Raw genomic sequence first — 22,176 nt, 5'->3', positions numbered from 1 at the left:
TAGTAGGCGAGGACAAGGGGGAGCCTATCACTATTGGAGGGAAGAGAGAGGGTGAGGGCTGAAGTGTGGAAGTCTGTGGTCTCTGACAACTACAGTGCTGGGGAATCCTCAGTTGAGGAAGAAGGTGGACATTTCGGAGGCTCCCTTATCAAAGTTGGTGTTAGCAGAACAGATGAGACAGAACTGGGGGAATGGAATAGAGTTTTTACCAAAAGCAGGGTGTGAGGATGTATAGTCAAGGTAACTGTGGGAGCCAGTTGGTTTGTTCTAGATATTGGGTGGCTGGCCTCTCCCCAGAAGTGAAATAGATGTCGAGGAAGGGAGGGGTCTGAGATGGACTCCAGGTGAAGGTGAGAGCGGGTTGGAAATTAGAAGCAAAATTGATAACCTTTTCCAATTCTGAAAAGAGAGGGAAAAGTTGAGAGCTGGGGTTGGGATAGGACTGGAACAAGGAATGTTCCACGTAAAGAGACAAGCATGACTGGAGCCCAAGTGAGTACCCATGGCCACCCCTTTGATCTGAAGAAAGTGAGGGGATTTAAGCAAAGTTGATCAGCGTGAGGATGAGCTTGGCCAGGCAGAAGGAGGGTGGTGGTGGATTGGGGTGGTTCAGGCCTCTTATCCAGGAAGAAGCAGAGAGCCCTGAGATCATCCTGATGGGGGATGGACATGTAAAGGGAGTGCACATCTGCGGTAAAGGGGAAGCGGCTGGAGCCCGCAAACTGGAAATTCTAAAATTTACGTAAAGTATCAGGGGAATTGTGAATGGAAGTGGGCAGGAACTGGACAAGGGGTTGAAAAAACCAAGTCGAGGGAGGAAGAGCCTCACAGCACCAGGGACCCGGCTTTGATTCCAATCTCTGGTGGCTGTCCGTGTGGAGTTTGCAAAGTTTCCCTGTGTCTGCGTAGGTTTCCTCCGGGTGGGTTTCCTCCTACAAACCGAAAGATGTGCGGGTCAGGTGAATTGCCCACATTAAATTGTCTGTAGTGTTCAGGGATGTGTAGGTTAGGTGCATTGGACAGGAGTAAATGTAAAGTAATAAGGTAGGGGAATGGGTCTAGGTGGGTTTCTTTTCAGAAGGTCAGTGTGGATTTGTTGGGCTGAAGAGTCTGTTTCCACTCTGTCGGGATTCTATGGGTTCTGTGGGGCAGGAGTAAGCAGAAACAGTGGGTCTGCCCAGGTAGTCCTGTTCGTTGATTTTTGGGAAGGAGGTAGAAGTGAGCTGTATGGGTTGGACAATTATGACTTGGAGGGAGTAGGAGGAAGGCCACCAGATGTCAATTTTGACCAACCTCAGTCAATTCTTGATGTAACCAGGGGAATAGATGTCATAAATAATCCTACCTCAATATCTGAAAGGCTGTGGATAAGGTACCACATATCAGTTTAGTAAATAAGACCAAGGCAGGTGGAATTGGGAGAAGCAGCAAAATGGTAGACAAAATACAGGGAGTAGAGATAAAGAGTGAGTTATTGAGTTGCAGTAAGTGGGGTTCCATAACTCTGGGGTTACTGCTGTTCACATTTTATTAATAATTTAAACTTGCAGAAGTTGCTGATTTCTATTTTAAGCTTCAGGGTCATTCAGACGAGTTGAGAGAGTAGGCAAATGCATAGATGCAGTATAATGTGGTTAAATATGAAGTTTTTCATTTGATAAGAAAACAGAAAGGAAGAACATGAAATGCAGTGAATGGGAAATGTTAAATAATGTACAAAAGGGACCTGTATCTCTTTATACCTAGGTCATGGGTAGCACCCATTGCCATTCGCTGCAAGTGAGTTTGAAAGCAGGAGCGAGGAAATGATTTTCAACATAGATAATTCCAGTATTACATTCTGTAAAGAACATGAAAGTAAATACTCATTGCTTAGAAAATACGGATCAACTAGGTTTGCAATGCTTAGAATTCTGAGAGCACAGTTCCAACTTGGTCCTTAAACTCATAATAGCAAAACCAGGCATGAGGTTATTTTTGGAGGAATAGATGTGAAAAATAAGAAATTATACTGAACTTGCATTAAACTATGGTTGCACCTCATCTGGTGTACCTTTTTGACTTGATCTTAACACTCAATTGGAGAAAAAAGATAGCTATAAGTTTAGTACGATGACAAAAGGATAAAACAGAATAGAATCTAGTTTTTGCCTCTGTCTGAGATGATCTACTAGCCTAATCACAGAATGGTCGACTATGTTGTGTTCTTTCAGCCCTTTTGTGTCTGTGCTGGCCCTTGAGCAATTCACCTAATCTACCTCCTCCACCATCTCTCTACAACTCTTCCTTTGTAGATATTAATCCAATTCTCGCTTGAAAGCCTCCAATTGAACCTGCCTCCACCACATCTTCTGGAAGTCTGTTCCTAACTACTTAAATTAATAAAAAAGTTGGGGTTTTTTTGACAGCTATCTGAAATATATGGCCCCTTGTTTGCAATAATGGGAACAATTTTTTTTCTAAATACAGGGGAACCTGTATTATCTGAATGTGATGGGCAGGCACTATTTCATTTGGATAATCGATTATTCGGTTAATTGATTTAACTGCCTTTCCTCTGGGGCTCAGAGTTTTTAAAGTCTGCTCCCTGTTCAGGAGACTACAGCAGCACACAGCGTGTGAGGCCCTGCCCCCAACCCTGTGCAACAATTTTATTTTTTGTTTTCCCCCCCCCCCCGCAACCTCCTGCAACATGCGATTAGGCAAGATTTAGGGAGCATAGGATAGGGAAGGAAACTGCAGGGGATGGGCACATTAGAAATGTGGAGCTCATTCAAGAAAAAGCTCCTGTGTGTCCTAGATAAGTATGTACCTGGCAGACAGGGAGGAAGGTGTAGAGCGCGGGAGCCGTGGTTTATGAAAGGAAGTGGAATCTCTGGTCAAGAGGAAGAAGGCAGCTTATGTTAGGATGAGATGTGAAGGCTCAGTTAGGGCGCTTGAGGGTTACAAGGTAGCCAGGAAAGACCTAAAGAGAGCTCAGAAGAGCCAAGAGGAGACATGAGAAGTTGTTGGCAGATAGGGTAAGCCCTAAGGCTTTCTATAAGTATTTAAAGAATAAAGAAATGATGAGAGTAAGATTAGGGCCAGTCAAGGATAGTAGTGGGAAGTTGTGTGTGGAGTCAGAGGAGATAGGGGAAGCACTAAATGAATATTTTTCGACAGTATTCACTCTAGAAAACGACAATGTTGCCGAGGAGATTACTGAGATACAGGCTACTAGACTAGGTGTGATTGAGGTTCACAAGGAAGAGGTATTAGAAATCCTACAGAATGTGAAAATAGATAAGTCCCCTGGACCAGATGGGATTTATCCTAGGATCCTCTGGGAAGCCAGGGAGGAGATTGCCGAGCCTTTGGTATTGATCTTTAAATCGTCATTGTCTACAGGAATAGTGCCAGAAGACTGAAGGATAGCAAATGTGATTCCCTGTTCAAGAAGGGGAGTAGAGACAACCCTGGTAATTATAGACCAGTGAGCCTTACTTCAGTTGTTAGTAAAGTGTTGGAAAAGGTTATAAGAGATAGGATTTATAATCATCTAAAAAATTTGATTCGGGATAGTCAGCACGGTTTTGTGAAGGGTAAGTCATGCCTCACAAATCTTTATTGAGTTATTTGAGAAGATGACCAAACAGGTAGATGAGAGTAAACCGGTTGATGTGGTGTATGTAGATTTCAGCAAGGCATTCGATAAGGTTCCCCACAGTAGGCTATTGTACAAAATGTGGAGGAATGGGATTGTGGGAGATATAGCAGTTTGGATCAGTAACTGGCTTGCTGAAAGAAGACAGAGGGTGGTGGTTGATGGGAAATGTTCATTCTGGAGTCCAGTTATCAGTGGTGTACCATAAGGGTTGGTGTTGGGTGCACTGCTGTTTGTCATTTTTATAATGAGGGTGTAGAAGGGTGGGTTAGTAAATTTGCAGACGACACTAAGGTCGGTGGAGTTGTGGATAGTGACAAAGGATGTTATAGGTTAGAGAGACATAGATAAACTGCAGTGCTAGGCTGAGAGGTGGCAAATGGAGTTTAATGCGGACAAGTGTAAGGTGATTCACTTTGGTAGGAGTAACCGGAATGCAAAGTACTGGGCTAATGGTAAGATTCTTGGTAGTGTAGATGAGCAGAGAGATCTCGATGTCCAGGTACACAGGTCCTTGAAAGTTGCCACCCAGGTTGACAGGGTTGTTAAGAAGGCATACAGTGTTTTATCTTTTATTAATAGAGGGATCGAGTTCCAGAACCAGGAGGTTATGCTACAGCTGTACAAAACTCTGGTGTGGCCTCACTTGGAGTATTGTGTACAGTTCTAGTCACCGCATTATAAGAAGGATGTGGAAGCTTTGGAAAGGGTGCAGAGGAGATTTACTAGGATGTTGCATGGTATGGAGAGAAGGTCTTGCGAGGAAGGGCTGAGGGACTTGAGGCTGTTTTTGTTAGAGAGAAGAAGGTTGAGAGGTGGCTTAATAGAGACATATAAGATAATCAGAGGGTTAGATAGGGTGGACAGGGAGAGTCTTTTTCCAAGTATGGTAATGGCGAGCACGAGGAATATGGGACAGATGTCTGAGGTGGTTTCATTACTCAGAGTAGTAAAGGTATGGGATGCTTTGCCTACAACGGTAGTAGATTCGCCAACTTTAAGTACATTTAAGTAGTCTTTGGACAAGGATATGGACGCACATGGAATACTGTAGGTTAGATGGGCTTCAGATTGGTATGACAGTTCGGTGCAACATCGAGGGCCGAAGGGTATGTACTGCTCTGTTATGTTCTAACAACTCCCCCCTACCCCCAATCCCCTGAAACACCTCCTCTCACCCCCCCCCCCACCGGCCCCATACCTGTGCAACACCTCCCCCTGCCCCCAACCCCCATTCAACACCTCCCCCAACCCTGTGCAACATCGCCCCTCCCCTGCCCCCAACCCTATACACCCCCCCCCCCCCTCACCCTCTTTCCTTCCACACCCCCCTCACCCTCTCCCCTTTCCAGGGCAATTGGTCTGGACACCAACAACAAGACTGCTGCTGCCTTTGTGGGGTAAGTCTCTAAATAGAGCGCGCGCGCGCACACAGCCACAGCCACACATACAATTTTTCACTGCAACGTTTTGACAGGTTCCACTTTTGCCCTGTACAGGCAGATGTTGGAGAGATTATCTAGGGATGAGGGGGTTTTGGGTACACCCCCACGTAGAACTCCAGGGAAAGTGTGGGGAGAGAGACGGCAGGCAGTCAGTCATTTGGAGACGGTGTCTGTTTAATCACTAAACAAAAGATGTGATCACTGTTGGAAACACATCTTTGATATAATGTTTCCATCAGGACCTCGAGATCTCCTTCGGATAATCCAGTTTTCAGATAATTGGTAGTCGGATAATCGAGGTTCCCCTGTACTTTATCTAAACTGCCTCATGATGTTCGTTGAATCAGAGAATTGTTTTGGCACAGGAGGAGGCCATTACCCAGACGTTATGATGCTCACTTAACAAGTGCCGATTCCTGCTCTTTGCCCGTAGCATTACACATTATTTTTAACCAAATAGTCATTCACTGCTGCCTTGAATACTTCAGCTGTGCTCTACTGTCAAATCTGTTTTAAGTGAATATTTTGATAATAGATACCAGGATTGTGGGAACGAGAAAAAAATGCTGATAACTAAAAGATTAGTTGCCTAGCAGCCTAATGGGGAATAGAGAAGAAATATCTTTGCCCAAAGAATGATGAGAATACAGGGTAAATAAAATGTAACTGCTGCTGTACAGAGTTATTGCAAGGATTTGTTTTCATTGACATTGTGATTTTGTTGACATATCAGTTGGACAACTCATTAGTTCTGTGCAACACTTTTAGGTTACAAGTTAAAAATTCATTAAGCATAGACTTGCTTTGATTGCAGATTACATGTTATCTCCCATTTCTATATGCAGCATCATAGAAGGTTGACTAATTGTTTTGGAGTAAATGGTAAAATGCATGTAAAATAAAGAACAGCTACTTCCCTGTTGTTATTAGACTTCTGACTGAACCTCACAAATTTGAAATTTAATGTTGATTTGGCTCCTTGTCACCTTCTCTGTAGCCAAGGCATTGTATTCCTCACTCTGTTCTAATACCCTAATGCACTTTTGTATGGCATGATCTATCTGTACTGCACGCAAAACACAACATTTCACTATACATTGGTACATGTGACAATAATAAACCAAATCTTTTCAACAAAAATATGTCTCATTGAGAAGAAGAGGAAAAAAAACACACTACTGTCAAAAATTAGAAAGGGCACATAATTTGACTTTGTAATTTGTTAAATGTTTCCACAGTGCATGTTTGGTTGTGCCTTATATCTGAAAACTCTTGATATGAAAGGAAGGCCTGCTGCAATTGAGGTGTTCAAAATATTGTAAGAAAATGATAGGGTCAATACAGGGAACTTTCATATAGTCCCCACAGTTAGTTTCCTCTGAGGTGGTTCGAAGTCTGATGTAATCTTACAATTGGTGCTAAGCTATTCGGGAGCAAAATGGGGAAACACTTTTTCACATGGGGTATAATGCGTCAATGGTAGAAGGAGTGAATGTTGAAGGTGGTGGATGGGTTGCTTTGTCCTGGATGGTGTTGAGCTTCTCAAACGACGTCCATTAGGAAAATGGAAAGTCTTCCATTACGATTCTGAACAATCACCGGGAGGAAAAGAAATCCATTTTGATTTCCACAGCATTCCTCTGACTTGCTGTTGTAGCCACTGTATTTTACTGGTTTGTCTAGTTCAGTTATTGATAAATTGTGACCCCAGGATTCTGAGAGCGAGAGATTCTATGATGATATTACTGTTGAACATCAAGCGGAGGTGGCTAGACTCTGTCTTATTAGAGCTGGTCATTACCCAGCACTCACTTGTCACAAATGTAACATGACTTCAAGTCTTGATATTGCCCAGGTCTCACTGTGTGAGCATAGATTGCATGAAGCACCCTATGTGTAATCCTTAGCAAATGTCCACACTTCTTACCTAGTGGTGGAGAAAGCTGGTGAAAATGGTTGGGCCCTGATGAATTCGTGCAGTAGTGTCCTGGGGCTGAGATGACTGACCTCTAGTGACCACAGCAATCTTCCCCCCCCCCCCCCCCCCCCCCAGTGCTTGGTTTGACTGCAGACAATGGCGAGTTTGTCTGATTTGTGTTGACTACAGTTTTGCTAGGACTCGGTGTCACACAGTCAAATGATGCCTTGATTTAAAGGGCTGTCACTTTGCCCTCACCTCTGAATTTCATCCTATTTGTCCATGTTTGGTCCAAGGTTGTTTATAAGTTTGGGAGTTAAGCGGACCTGGTAGAATCCAAACTAAACATCAATGAGCACCTTATTGCTGTTGATGACGCCTTCAATCACTTTGATAATCAAGATAGGGTGCTAATTAAAGGGTTGGATTTTTGTTGTAGACAGGACATTGCCTGGTAATTGTCCATGCTGCTGGCAGATCCCAGTGTTGCAGATCGACTGGGACAACTTGGCTAGCAGTGTGGATAACTTTGCATGTTGTGACTGGCCCTCCTGAGTCTCTGCCTGGTTTGTGGGAAGTGTGTCAGTATGGGGGTAGGGAATGCAGTAATATTGGAACATGCAAGATAAGGAAGCTTTTCCTAATGTTTGGGAGTGGGGAAGAAATATTGACATTTGCTTTGAGTTTCCTGATGGCCAGTTTTGAGTCGGGTACTATTTGGGGATGATTATTTGTTCTGCATTATTAAACTATTTGGTATATGGTTGGAGTGATTTCTCAGTAGGGGAGGCATGTGGATTTTTAAACATATAACATTCTGTTACAACTCAAAACACATTGACATGGCCTCCAGTTAATCTGGGCACATGATTTTCTTCTGCATCCTGAATTATTCACAACCACCCTAGAGGTAAAGTTGCCATAGGCCACCTCATTAGGAGGTCAAGAAGGTGGGATCTTCAGATGGTGCAAGAATTGAACTTGTGATGTTGGTGTCGTTCTGCATTGCAAGCCAGCCATCCACCCAATTGAACTAACTGACTCCTGACTGGAAATCCAATGGGGTAATGCATCCTCATCTTTAGAGAAGAGTACCACTGGCCAATTAATAACATTGGTTCTGTAACAATGTGATTTTGTAACCTGCGTTTATAAGGAGGTTACACCCACGTGACTTGGATGTACAACTGTAGAAGCCTAATGTTATCAAGAAGCTCTCTTTGGAGTTTTTCAGTGACAGAATTTGTTTCTTTAAAGTTATTTTTCATTAAATGATTTGTATTACTGATTAGATTAGATACAGTGTGGAAACAGGCCCTTCGGCCCAACAAGTCCACACTGACCCGCCAGCCACCCAGACCCATTCCCCTACATTTACCCCTTCACCTAACGCTACGGGCAATTTTAGCATGGCCAATTCCCCTAACCTGCACATTTTTGGACTGTGGGAGGAAACTGGAGGAAACCCACGCAGACACCGGGAGAATGTGCAAACTCCTCACAGTCAGTTGCCTGAGGCGGGAATTGAACCCGGGTCTCTGGTGCTGTGAGGCAGCAGTGCTAGCCACCGTGCCGCCCACTTTTTTGTTTTTTAAAAAGAAGCAAGATGTTGGAAGAAAAAAAGACTTTATTTACCTCTGGAGTCTTTCTTAAAAGTATGTTCAGGGTGTCGTTGGGCATCTTAGTATGTTTTAAAATTTGCTTTCTCTGTCAGTAGCTCTTATTGGAATGAGCATCTTCTGACTTGACGCTGTGGACCTGACATTCATAAAACTGCTCCTGCCTTTAGGGATCTGCCTATCACTGTAGTTTAATGAGTAAACTGCAACTCGACATGTGCTCTGCTGCTGGCCTTTTGGATCCCATTGACCTTTTTTATGATCAGGAAAACCCTCGTTAGGACATCTGATCTTCAAGTAAATGTTAGTTTGTCAAACCACATTGCAATGCATAATGGCTACAGAATTGTAAATGCGCGTATTTAACCTACAAGATTGAGCATTTCTTGTCTTTCAATCATGTTTCCCTTTAGTGCAAAGACTTGAGTTCTTACTTATTGTGAAAGCTCCTGAATGTCTCATACTGTCCCACTTTTTTTTTTTCTCTTCTGATCAGTTTAATGTTGACAAGGAAGCGGGGGAAAGGCAGATTTACCATCGCTATTGTATGGAGCGAGCCAGTACCCACTGCGCTCATGTGTTTACGACTGTCTCTGCCATCACTGCTGTCGAGGCAGAGAACATGATAAAGAGAAAACCAGGCAAGGCTTACATGCTGAGGTCTTCTGCATCTTTTTTTTTAAAAATCCAGTTTTGGAGATTGCTCATCCTCAGTCTGCATTATGAAATCAAAACTCATAGAGCCATCTTCGCCAAACATTATCAACTTCCAATAAGCAATTGTTTTTGTACTCTAACTTATTATTTTGTAGTTTATGAACAGAAAAATATGTTGCTGTAGAAATTCCTGGCAAACTTGACCACTGGCAAGTGTACTTGAGAAATCACAATGCTTTAATTTTAAGTTGAGCAATTTCTCTAGGCGAGGACATCTGACTCTTTATCGAGACAAGCATCAAGTGTCCCTAAAAGAGCAAGGTTTTTAGCTGCTTCATTGGCAAGCATGTATCTCACAATAAAACAAAGAACTGAGGATGCTGGAAATCTGAAACAAACAAATTGCAGGAGAAACTCAGCAGGTCTGGCAGTGTCTATGGGGAGAAATGTTTTGAGTTGTGACCCTCCTTCAGAACTGGCATATATCCATTACACCATTCCTAGCTGGAGCAGAATTAATGTTTAAGTACTTTCATACTCTTTACAGAAGCGGGGGCGGGGTTGGTGTGGAGTCGTAACTAGGAACCTAAATTGTTTGTGTGCATGAGGAACAAATTTTATAATCACTTCTCTTTGGAGCCTGCCATAGAGTCATAGAGATGTACAGCATGGAAACAGACCCTTCTGGTCTAACTTGTCCAAGCTGACCAGATATCCTAATTTAATCTAGTCCCAATTGCCAGTTTTGCTCCATATCCCTCTAAACCCTCCTTGTTCAGAGACCCATCCAGATGCCTTTTTAAATGTCGTAATTTAACCTGCCTCCACCACCATCTCTGGCAGCTTATTCCATTCACCCACCACAATTCATGAAATCAAACCCAGGGTCTTACAGGAGAGATGTCAGAGAGAGGCAGGATCAGCCTGGACCTGCTCCTTTGGGTCCAGCAGCTTCACAACTGACTAAAACCAAACCCAAACCAGAGAAAAGCTGAGCTGGGAGAACTGGCCGCTCCCCTTTCATTGCACAATCTTTTTTTTAAAAAAAAGCTTCTTCAAATAGATCAACCCCAGGCATTTCAGAGCCTGTGTCTTTACAACCTCTTGGGGGAGGGTTGTGGGGTGGAACCAAAGACAACCTAACCTTAAAGGAGCAACTCCAAGGTGTCTCTATTCAGCACAGGACCTTGCCATTAAGTATATAAGTCCTGCCCTGTCACCAGGGACTTCATTACTGATTTTATCCTGCCACTTGGTACACCTAGCTTTGAGTTTTGTGATGCAGACATTTAGAACATGCAGATTCTTTGCTTTTTCACTGCAATGTTTTTATTAAGAGTTTTCAAAGTCAAACTTCTTTGAGGTCTTATGGCAATAATATTTTTTCCAGTGAGCACGTGGTAACCTCAGTAACTTCCGTCTCTACTCGGCATTGCTATAGTGGTCGCAGAGTGGCTTTGATTCCTTTCTGAGCTTTCGGAGTTGAAAGAATCGCATGTGATAAAAGGCCATTTGTTCCATCCTTAGTTCATCTGTCCAGAGTGACCCAAACGTCCAACTAGTGCATCCAACTGATTCTTAGGTTATTTTGGAGGATTGTGGTTCTACAATTATCTGGGATCCTGTTCCATGTTTTATGCTGAGCATTCTTTGTGCATAATTTCCTGATATTTGTTGAGCATGACTACTGCCTTCCTTTATTCTCCTGTCATAATTAAAGAGTCTTGTATGCCTATTCCTATTCCCGTGTTGTTTCCTGGTGCCTCCCTATGAAGACTCCTTTAGCACGCTAACATTTGAAATTAAGATGTCCAGGTCTCTCCTTATAACACTAACAATACTGATGAAGAGCTCTACATGTTATCTTTGATTTAAATGACTTGTTTAGTTTGTGTTAACTGGCCATTATTGTGCTGGGCTTCCTGGGCATTGTGAGCTATTGAGAACCACACACTCGAGACAGTTATGTTGATGGTTGATTTACTTCCATCATCTTGAATGTTTTCTGACACTTTGGCCCATTGTATAAGGAAGCACAATTATTGATAGCAGAGTGGCCAGGCTGGTCTTTGACACAATGTATATCTCTGCTAGAACACACCACCTCACTCCCCCAACCCTCAAGTATAGACAAAATATTGTCCCACTTCATTGAGGTTCATTTTTAAATGTTTGCTGTTTTTAAAAACAAACTGATGCTGACATCTGGAGGGTGACATCTCTGTCATACTTAGTTTTCATCTTTCTTTTTGCTCTAGATGTCATTACCCCGAATGGCTTGAATATTAAGAAGTTCTCTGCCATGCACGAATTTCAGAATCTGCATGCCTTGTACAAGTCACGCATCCAAGAATTTATTCGGGGCCACTTCTATGGGTATTGCTTTTTGACTTTTTATTTTCTCCTTTTTAAGTGTTGTGGTAAAACTAAAAGTTTTTGGAGAGTGGAAAATGCTGTTAAATCACAATTTCATAGTAAGTTTTATCAACTGGAAGTTAGACCCGTAATGATGAACTGTGTCTTGACAAAACCTAATACATGGTGGCTCAGTGGTTAGCACTGCTGCCTCATAGCACCAGGGTCCTGGGTTTGATTCCAGCCTCAGGCGACTGTCTGTGTGGAGTTTGCACGTTTTCCCCAAGTCTGCGTGGGTTTCCTCCCATAATCCAAAGATGTGCAGGTCAGGTGAATTGGCCATGCTAAATTGCCCATAGTGTTAGGTGCATTTGTCAGTGGGAGATGGGTCTGGGTGGGTTACTTTTCGGAGGGTCGGTATGGACTGGTTGGGCCGAAAGGCCTGTTCCCAAACTGTAGGGAATCTAATCTCATAATCTTCTACTCCATGCACCAATTTACTCACTGGTTCAATCCATTACAAAACAAAAAATTGCACATGCAGAAAACTGGTATACAGCAAAGTCTGTCTTTATTTCCAACCACGTTTATAATGTCACAAATGTAATATTTCTCTTTGCTTCATTAATAGTGGCTTGTTCCATACATCCTTTTGAAGTTGCTTCTGTTTTATGTAATGATTATCACCAATGCTCCATCGGTCCTGTTTGCTTTGTGTATAAGATTACACACTGTAAACGTTGGCAATCTAGTCTGAAAAGAGATTCAGTATCAGGCTGTTATGCAAAAATATCCACTCCTTGCATACTATTTTTAGTACTTGTCAGACTTTCTGAATTCTGAAAGCATCCATTGAAGTTCTATACATGTCCATTTCGTATCTTATACACAGATGAGTTATTGCAGTGTTTATTTACTGGAGCATATTCCATCCCCTTTTAAATAATTTCTGTTTGATTCCAGCCACCTGGATTTCAATTTGGAAAAGACTCTCTTCTTCTTCATTGCTGGTAGATATGAATTTACGAATAAAGGAGCTGATGTATTCATAGAAGCTTTGTCAAGGTTAAACTTCCTCCTCCGGGTAAGAATATGAAAGTTTTGCAGAAGACGCACCATTAGTCTTCACTAAAGCATCTTGTTTTAATCTGGGAACAGGTCTTCTCAAATACTCGACCAGTTACTTTTATTTGTTGCACTTTGTAATTGGCTGTGATGGAAACATTTTATTCTGTTCAAAGCTAATGGCTTGGTCAGATGCTTGAGCTCTTCTAATGAAGAGATTTGTATGTATCAGATGCATGCGGGATACTATTTATATTCATTGGCTCTCAATAGTGTGGTTTTATTGAATTGTATTTCATCCAGATCAGATGAAATAGATTCTAAGTACAAAGAAAGTTGTTATTCCAAGATGTTGCCAAACCTGCACTGCTGATTTTCATTTAGAGCGCCTGTTCATTGTAATCCTCTGTCCCTGCTCTTTCTCTCTCTTATCTCTACCTTTTTCAAATACATAGCCAATTTCCTTTTAAATATTGCAAAACTCTTCCTCCATGATTTAACAGGAAAGCAATCCAAGTTCTAATAATCATTTGCTTATAGAGATTGTCAATGGACAATAAGAGGTAATGTTCTGACATTATATAAAATTGATTTCAACCTGAGCATCATTCAGGTTTCTATCACTCTTCAGCTTGGTTTGTACATTGTATGACATCCTGGAATAAAAACTTAAAATCCATTTCATCTGATCTACAATGTAATCGATACATAAAAAGCCCTTCATTTGAACACCTCAACCACCTGACCGAACCTCTGCCTTAACCACCTTTTGTCCACTTGCTGTCCTATCTTCAGCGTTCTGTAGATATACACAACAAGGTCTCTGAGGCATTCAGTACTTTCCAGGGCCCATCATTCACAGTGTATTTCTTTTGTTTATTTACGCTTAAGTGAATTACCTTGGCCTTTTATTTTTAGGTTGAATTCCATTTGTCACCTCATTGACCAATCTGTAGATAACCACCTCGCTATTAAGCACTATTTTCATGACATTGATGAATTTCTTGATTGTACCCCCAGCGTTTAAGCCCAAGTCATTTTTAATGCACATCATAAACAGCAAACTGAGTCTTGTTGAACCCCAGTGGAAACAGATATCCAGTGACGGGAACATACCTCTATCCTTGCCTTCTCCTTCCTATCAATACCTGTCCGTTTTGGATCCATTGAGCCATTTTGGCTTGGATCCCATGGGCTTAACTATCTTGATCTGTCTGCCATGAAAGACCTTGTCAAATTCCATGGAGGACACATCAAGTGAATTGACCTCCTCAACACTCAAAAAGTTCAATTAAGTTTGTCGAACATCACCTTTCCTTAACTAATCCATGCTGGTTATCCCTCCTCGATGTGTGTCTCAAGTACGCACATGTTCCATCATTCAGAATTCTTTCTCATAACTTCCCCAGGGGTGAGGTTTTTCTCACTGATATGCAACACTATCATTCTGCCTAGAGCCCTGTTTTTGGAACTGGACAGAAGAAGTCCATGAGGGGAGAATAAGACACAATCAGAGTTATTGGGCAAAAATGCATTCATAAAAGGTTCAACTTTGTACGATAGTTTAGGTCTCAGGGTTCATACTTACATTTATTTTATTTTCTGTGTGAAGACAACTTGCATTTGACATTCCAACACTTCCCAAAGTACATCTCAGATTTGATTATCAGGCAAAATTTGAGAGCCACCAAATAGTGGTGAGCCTGTGGAATTCTCTGCCACGTAAAGCAATTGAGGTCAAAGCATTGAATGTTTTCTAAGAAGTTGGGGCTAAAGGAATCAAAGGGTATGGGGAGAAAGTCAGAACAGGGTACTGAGTTGGATGATCAGCCATATCTCTTTGAATGGCTGATTGGGCTTGCAGGCCTATCCAACCTACTCTTACTTTGTGTTTTGAAGGGACTGATTATAAGGAGCGTCTCGGGGCGGGGGAGTTAACAGAACACTGGGCCGATAGACAGCTGAGGGCAAGATTGGTAGAGAATCTCCAAGTTATGTGTAGGTTACTGTAAGAACGATTAAAATAGCATTTGTTCATCAAAACATGATCGGATTTGTAAAACTGTAATCAGTCAGCAGTGTTCGAAAACATGAACCAGAAGAAATGATTGGTTTGTAGGGGGGAAGGGAGGATGAAAAATTCTGTCTATTCCTAGCAGCTATAGTACTTCCTTTGTATCTGCTGAATTTCTTTTGCTGCCTATCTTTGCTATGTCAGTTGTGCTGTTGTAGAAACCCAGCCACAGCCTCTGACCCTTGGTATGGTGTCACTTAGAGTGAAATATAATGTTCTCCTGATATCTTTGTGCATTATATTTGTCATGCCATTTCACCCGAAATGATGATGATTTGCATCTTGTTTTTATTAAGTTGTTCATGGGATGTGGACGTTGCTGGCTAAGCCAGCATTAATTGGTCTTTTCCTGTCATCTTGAACTGTCGCAGCCCTTGAGGGTGTAGGGACAATCGCTGTGCTGTTAAGATGGGGAATGCTCAGATCTTTGACCCCACGACAGTGAAAAGATGGTGATATCATCCCATTTGGGGATTGTATTGCTTGGTGTTGTATGCCTCAATGACCCTTGTCCTTCTAGTGATTGCAAGTTTAGACGGTGCCATTAAAGAAGCCTTGGTGACTTACTGTGGTGCACTTTGTAGATGCCTTATTGGTGAAGGGACTGGATGAGTTGTGATCAAGCAGACTGCTTTGTCTTAGATAATGTCAGGTTACTTGAGTCTTGTACAGCTCCAACAAGACTCAAGTGGACTATTCTATCATGCTCCTGACTTATACCTTGTCAATAGTGAGTAGGCTTTGGGGAAATCAGGAGATGAGTTAATTATTGCAGGATTCCTAACCTCTGACCACCACTTGCAGCCACTGTAAAAATTTGTGTGCGTGCCTTTTTATGGTATAAAATATCATGTTCAGTTTCTGGTCAGGGTTACAGGACATTTTTAGTCCATTTAGTAGCCATCTTGTCTTTTGTCTTTTGAGATAGAAGGCTATGATTCAAACCTCCACTTCAGGGCCCTGGTAGGATAATGCCTCAGGTCAATGCTGAGGGAATGCTACATTGTCAGAGATGGTATATTTGAGATTGGTTGTTAAATAGGGATGGATAATCAGGACTCCCAGACTAGCGGTCATCCAAAAACAAGGAAATCGAGTTGATGGCTCACTTCTTTCAATAACTGTGGACAGATTTGGTTTGTAAGTAGGTTTGGCAACCAATGACAAGATTTCCAAAGTAGCTAATTGGCTATAAAGAAAATGATCACGCATCCCAGTTTACTTTCCAGACTTGTTTAGTCACTTTTGTAGTTTTAGGAAATGTGACCGCAATTTGCAAAAATCCATGATATAATGATCACTGTCTGGTTTAGTGATGTTTTTAAGAGATAGATATTGACCAGGACAGGAGCTGTACTTTAAAACTGTGTCAAGGGATCTTGGGACCTTGGCTTAATGACCCGATCCAAAAGGTTGCAAACTTTGCACCAGCGTGAACTTTGTGCTCTGTCTCTGAAGTGAGACTTGACGAGTTTTCCCATTTTTGAGGAGAGATTTTTAACGCCCCCCCCCCCACCTGTTGAGGATAAGTGCTTTTGAGATTATTTGAAATGGTGAACCCCACTTTACAAATAAATGTGCATTTACAAATGAATTTTTGTTTTTAAAGTTGCCTTGACAAACAAAGGTTTCATGTTGTTTCCTGCAATGTTACTAGCTTTTTTACATGTAAGAGCAAGTATTAAAAATATCCTTTGCTAAACTAAACAGCAAGGGATAGTCTCAAAGTATTAAATTCATTTAATTTCTTTTAAACATGCAAGGCTGATTCATAACTTAAATCTTGTGAAAACCTTGTTGTAAAGTTTGTTTAATTGGAGTGGGTTCATTTTGAGTTGACTACATTTCCTTCCCTCTTCCTTCCCTCTTCCTTCCCTCTTCCTTCCCTCTTCCTTCCCTCTTCCTTCCCTCTTCCTTCCCTCTTCCTTCCCTCTTCCTTCCCTCTTCCTTCCCTCTTCCTTCCCTCTTCCTTCCCTCTTCCTTCCCTCTTCCTTCCCTCTTCCTTCCCTCTTCCTTCCCTCTTCCTTCCCTCTTCCTTCCCTCTTCCTTCCCTCTTCCTTCCCTCTTCCTTCCCTCTTCCTTCCCTCTTCCTTCCCTCTTCCTTCCCTCTTCCTTCCCTCTCTCTCAGGTTCACAAATGTGATGTAACAGTAGTGGTGTTCTTCATAATGCCAGCAAAAACACACAACTTTAACGTTGAAACATTGAAGGGGCAGGCAGTCAGAAAACAGCTCTGGTAAATCTGTCTTTTCTACATTTTTATTGGACACTGTTTTGTTTGAAAACTTTAAGCACAACCTTTTAGTATGGAGTCCCTAAGTGATTTATATTGAGATCTGTCTTCAAACTAGTTTGTGCAATCCCCATTTGATGATTATTAAAGATTGTCTAGTGTGCATTACAGATCCTTGGTGATTATTTCCATTTAGTGTGATGTTTAACTAGATAATTAATTGCAAATAATACTGCAAATATGATGTTTCTTTGCTCTGATCGTGAATTTTATTGACCATTGAACCTCGGGCATTTATCTTCATTTCTCTTAAATGAGGCAGTGCCTCAGACGGGAACCTTCCAATGTACCATGTGCCTTTACACATGAAGTAATAATTATTGGACTTTAAATATTGTTCACATTCTAATATAGAGGAATGTACCTGTCTTCAGTCCTATTCCCCAACAATAATTACTTCTTCATATTATTATGGGATGAATTTCCCTTGCAAAGCCAGATGAAAGAATGTTAGCTTCTCCATTTTATTAAGTATCACTGTAAACTCTGAAGAGTTCAGCTGCAAAACATTTCACTCTTTATTCCTTCCAGGGATACTGCCCACTTGGTCAAGGAGAAATTTGGGAAGCGACTTTATGAAGCATTGTTAAAGTAAGTTAACCACCTGGATGTATTGTCAATGAGCTCTGTACTTTTCAATACACCTGCAGTAAGAGGGCTCGTTTTTTAAAAACAATTGTTCCAAACAACCAGAGTAAAGGTGGGAAAAGTTGTATGGAACAGTCTTTCATCTACACATGCTAGCTCATTTATTTGCATTCTTTGCCAAGATCAAATGTGCACAAACCTCTGTAGGAAAAATAGGGATTGAATATGTTAATAGATGACAATGTACCTTTTTCAGGGCATGTTGCACAATAAAGCTTTGCACCTTTTATAAGGATTAAGTAATTTCTTTAAAAGGATTCGCAAAAATAGTGCAGGAAGTACAAAAAGGTGTCCGAGATCCTTTTACTGTGATCAGTAGGATCTCTACCTCTACTACGGGCGGCACAGTGGCACAGTGGTTAGCACTGCTGCCTCACAGCGCCAGAGACCCGGGTTCAATTCCCACCTCAGGCGACTCTCTGTGTGGAGTTTGCACATTCTCCCCATGTCTGCGTGGGTTTCCTCCGGGTGCTCTGGTTTCCTCGCACAATCCAAAAATGTGCGGGTTAGGTGAATTGACCATGCTAAATTGTCTGAAGTGTTAGGTGAAGGGGTAAATGTATGGGTCTGGGTGGTATACGCTTCGGCGGGTCGGTGTGGACTTGTTGGGCCGAAGGGCCTGTTTCCACACTGTAAGTATTCTAATCTAATCTAATCAGTACGCCTTGGTTTAAATCCCATGCCAGGACTTGTTGGCAATGGGAGGTGCATTTGTAAATGTGGCCATGAGATTGATTTTTTTTTTTCACCCTGCTAGTCCTTCCAATACTCCTTATGGTAGATGATAAGAGTGCAAGAGTTTTCTGGCCAGCTGTCCTACAGAATATAGTGGCAAACCACTGCAGTATTTTCTTGTATGTGTGGACCAGTCTAATGGAAGTCCATGGCCAAACCCATGGAAATGAGAATGGGAGAAAAGGCAGACCAAATGTGCTTTTTTATTTTGCAAAGAAAAACCAGCAATTTAAGCTCAATGCGTGAACCCAGTGGGTCAGTTGGCCTCCTTCTGTGCGATTAAATTTGGGTGAATTGGGTAACTTGCTACTAAATTGCATCAACTACCCAAAAAATGTTTCCATCTATTCCATTTGTCTTAATTCAATATACTTGTGAATTATTCTGTATATTTACAGAGGAGAGACCCCGGATATGAACAAGTTCTTTGATCGTGATGACTTGACCATAATGAAAAGAGCAATCTATGCAACTCAGGTAGACTCTGGAATGGAATAATCTTTTCACCCAGTATGTCACTGTAAAGTAATTCATTAGCTCAAGCATTTGGAACATTATTGGCTCATGAAAGCTCTTTTATAAATGTTTTTATAATTTAGTGATTTCAAGTGAAATGTCTTTCTCAAATTTGTTTTGAGACTATTGTGGGAAAATTCTCTATGCATAGGAAGTACAATATGGGTGGTGTTTGACTATAATTTTAGATTTAGCAATTTTGAGTTAGCATTTATTGCTTTTTAATATTTCAAAGTTGTAACTCCAACATTTCTTCCTTTTCACATAGAAAACGCTAATTAGCTGTAAATCTCAAAAATGGTATTCAACCTGGGAAGTGTATTGCATAAAGATGAATTTTGACCTTTCAGCCCCTTAAACCAGTTCTGCCATTTGGTTAAATTATGAAAGTTCCTATCTGCCCACCTCGTTAATCCATGTCTCTAAAGTAAAATAGAAGACAGTTGACCTGACAGAATATTTTCCAAAAGGGGAGAAATGAAATGCATAGATTGTTTTGCATCACTTCTTACATTTACTTCAAATATCTGAATCTGTTTTCAATACAAACCAGCAGTAATGCTGCTTAGAAAATGTTTGATACTAATTGGAATTAATGCCTTATAACTTATGTTCTGATTTTCTTCGTGCCATCACACAAGCCAATCTTTTGAGATGTGATTGTCCTAAAGCTGCATTTAAATTATCTTATCACTATGTTTTGGGCATGTAGTGATGCTTGATGAGACTTGAACCTCAGATCTTCTGGCCTATATGTAGGGACATTACCAGAGTGCTACAAGACCCCTCTATATGTAGTATTGAGCCATTGTTTAGCGTATGTTTGCTCCAGTCACTGACTACAGCTTTGTTCTAATGGACTTCAGCGCCAAACACTGCCTCCAGTAACCACGCACAACATGATTGATGACAGTAATGACCCCATCCTCAACATGATCAGACGAATTGGACTGTTCAACAATCGGGCAGACCGGGTCAAGGTATGCACTTTACCTTCTGTTCACAGGTGAGAATGCATTGACTACAGACCCAGCCTTGGCAATTAGGTGCCTTGCTTTTGTGGTATTGTTTCCTGTTATCTTTATTTGAAACAACTTATCCACTGCTATTGGCTATGGCTAAGGCTATGGTTCATGCGGTGGGGTCGATCGCTAATGTAAATTCAAAAACTTTGCAAATAAAACCAGTAACTAACATGATGCTCTAATATGGGTCACTTGGGTTTCTACAGCTGTCACTTAGCTCTTGCCCACCACTGTGGTAAATCTATGTAAAAGCCTCCATTGTCATATAATTTGTGGATTTAAGTGCATCACAAAGCATAGAACTAAAAAAAATGCCCATGTAATCAAATGCCCTCTCGAATTTTGGAATGCCTTTCCAATGGTCAGTGATGTAGAGGTATCGGGTGGGACAAAAACATGGTCAGAATTTGCTAGTCAGCAATTTACATTGACATTTTGTTTTGTGCCCATTTCTGTTTAAATGTAATTATGGGGATGTAGGTTGCTGCTGGACCCATTTTGTAACCTGTCCTTGCTGACTTATTGTCTTCTTGTTAGACTTGAGAGGTGAAGGAGTCCAGGTATTTCTGGTAACTCTCTCAAGTTGGGTGGCTCTTGAACATGGGTTGGTTATGTTATGAAAATGTTTTAATGGTTTTAAATCTTGATTTAAGCTGTCCTAAGTCTTTTGTTTTGAAGTGGAACAGTGAGGAGATTGATGTCTTCATTCACCCTACTCTCCACCAATTGTTTGTCGTCGGGGGGCCCCTCTAAACGTGGATTTTGTGTCCATGGCATGTTTGCTGTTAATCCTTGGTGGTCAGTCTAAGTATGTGGTGACCTCAGTGGTATGAAATAAGGAGGCAGTCTACCAGGGACTTGCTCAGGTAATGGGGCAGCATGGTGGCTCAGTGGTTCTCACTGCTGCCTCTCAGTGCCAGGGACCTGGGTTTGATTCCTGCCTCCGGTGACTGTGTGTGAAATTTGCACGTTCTGTGTGGGTTTCCTCTGGGTGCTCCAGTTTCACTGAGTCCAAAGGTGTGCAGGTTAGATGGATTGGCCATAGGGAATGCAGGGATAAGCTAAGGGATGGTTCTGACTAGGATGCTCTTCAGAAGGTCAGTGTGGACTTGATGGGTTGAATGGCCTGCTTCCAAACTTTAGGGACTCGATGATTCTATGGGAATTGTGAATCACCAGATTTTGTTCCATAAGGAATTGCATTTTTGTACAGGACTTGAATATCCCTAAAAGAAGAGAAATTGAAGCTGTTTACCCTTTGCACAGACTAGGATGTGAGGAATAGACTAGAGCAAAGGAAACCAAATTTCTCAGAATGAAAGTGGGTGCTGATTGAAGAACATCCATGATATGGTGATGCAGCAGGAGCAGTTACCTGTCGATCAATTTTCAGACCAAACAGGCAGACTGTGGTAAGGGTGTCCCCCTACATCTACTGCAGAGATTGGCAATCATCATGACTTTTCCTTTCAATGATAAAGATGCAATATATGCGAGAGTTCTTTTTACCTACATTAAAACTGGGTTCTTTAACTTCTTTCACATGCATCTGCCTGGCTAGTAACCTTATTGATATGCGGTGTAATTTTTAGCACAGTCTGACATTCGATTTGTTCTGCGATTAGACCTCACTTATTAAATGATCTGGAAGAATTGCAGAAGTAGTATCATTAAAATTTGATCAGTATAATTAATGTCCAGTGCTGTACGAATTGCACCAGAGACCACTTAAGATTCTGTCAGCTTTTGTAGGGTGATGCTTTTTGAGTGCAATATTGATACACAGGACTGTTTTATGTAAGTAAAGCTAACTTATGCATAGCCTGCACCTTTTTATTTCTCATTGCAGGAAAGGTAGTCATGAAGACTACTGATCTCTGTATTCTGGTGGCAACACCTTGGTCAGAGTTCACCAGCATGGTCTGAGAATGAAGATTGACAGTTAACTATTCCTGCTGCATCTCTTTGCCAATGACAGCATAGTCAATTAGCACCACCTTTTCACTGTGTAATTTTGTAGTTTTGACCCCATCCCCAATTCTATTTCTTGAATCCTAATTCTCTACTTTTTAGCAATGTTTTTAAGATTGTATCCTACACTAATCAGTACCTGTTGCCTGTTCTCAGTTGAAGCTCACCTTCATTCTTTCATCTAAGTGGCAGTAATGGTGGGAAGTTCTGATT

At 41.5% G+C, this 22,176-nt stretch overlaps 1 protein-coding gene across 1 annotated transcript in view; it reads left to right on the top strand.

Moving 5' to 3' along the window:
• gys2 (glycogen synthase 2) overlaps positions 1 to 22,176 on the top strand; it is a 47,676-nt gene that overhangs the window by 12,842 nt on the left and 12,658 nt on the right. Inside the window, exons 5-11 of the mRNA XM_043713433.2 lie at positions 9,122 to 9,266; positions 11,541 to 11,658; positions 12,601 to 12,721; positions 16,905 to 17,011; positions 17,600 to 17,659; positions 18,850 to 18,928; positions 19,834 to 19,947. Of these exons, the coding sequence (XP_043569368.2) occupies positions 9,122 to 9,266; positions 11,541 to 11,658; positions 12,601 to 12,721; positions 16,905 to 17,011; positions 17,600 to 17,659; positions 18,850 to 18,928; positions 19,834 to 19,947 (744 nt within the window). The remainder of the gene's footprint in view (positions 1 to 9,121; positions 9,267 to 11,540; positions 11,659 to 12,600; positions 12,722 to 16,904; positions 17,012 to 17,599; positions 17,660 to 18,849; positions 18,929 to 19,833; positions 19,948 to 22,176) is intronic.

This window comes from Chiloscyllium plagiosum, unplaced genomic scaffold (genome assembly GCF_037043375.1).
Source record: "Chiloscyllium plagiosum isolate Xiang-an unplaced genomic scaffold, Cpla_swu_hap1 HiC_scaffold_23, whole genome shotgun sequence".
Lineage (NCBI taxonomy): Eukaryota > Metazoa > Chordata > Chondrichthyes > Orectolobiformes > Hemiscylliidae > Chiloscyllium > Chiloscyllium plagiosum.
This window is presented reverse-complemented; position numbering and strand designations above follow the sequence as displayed.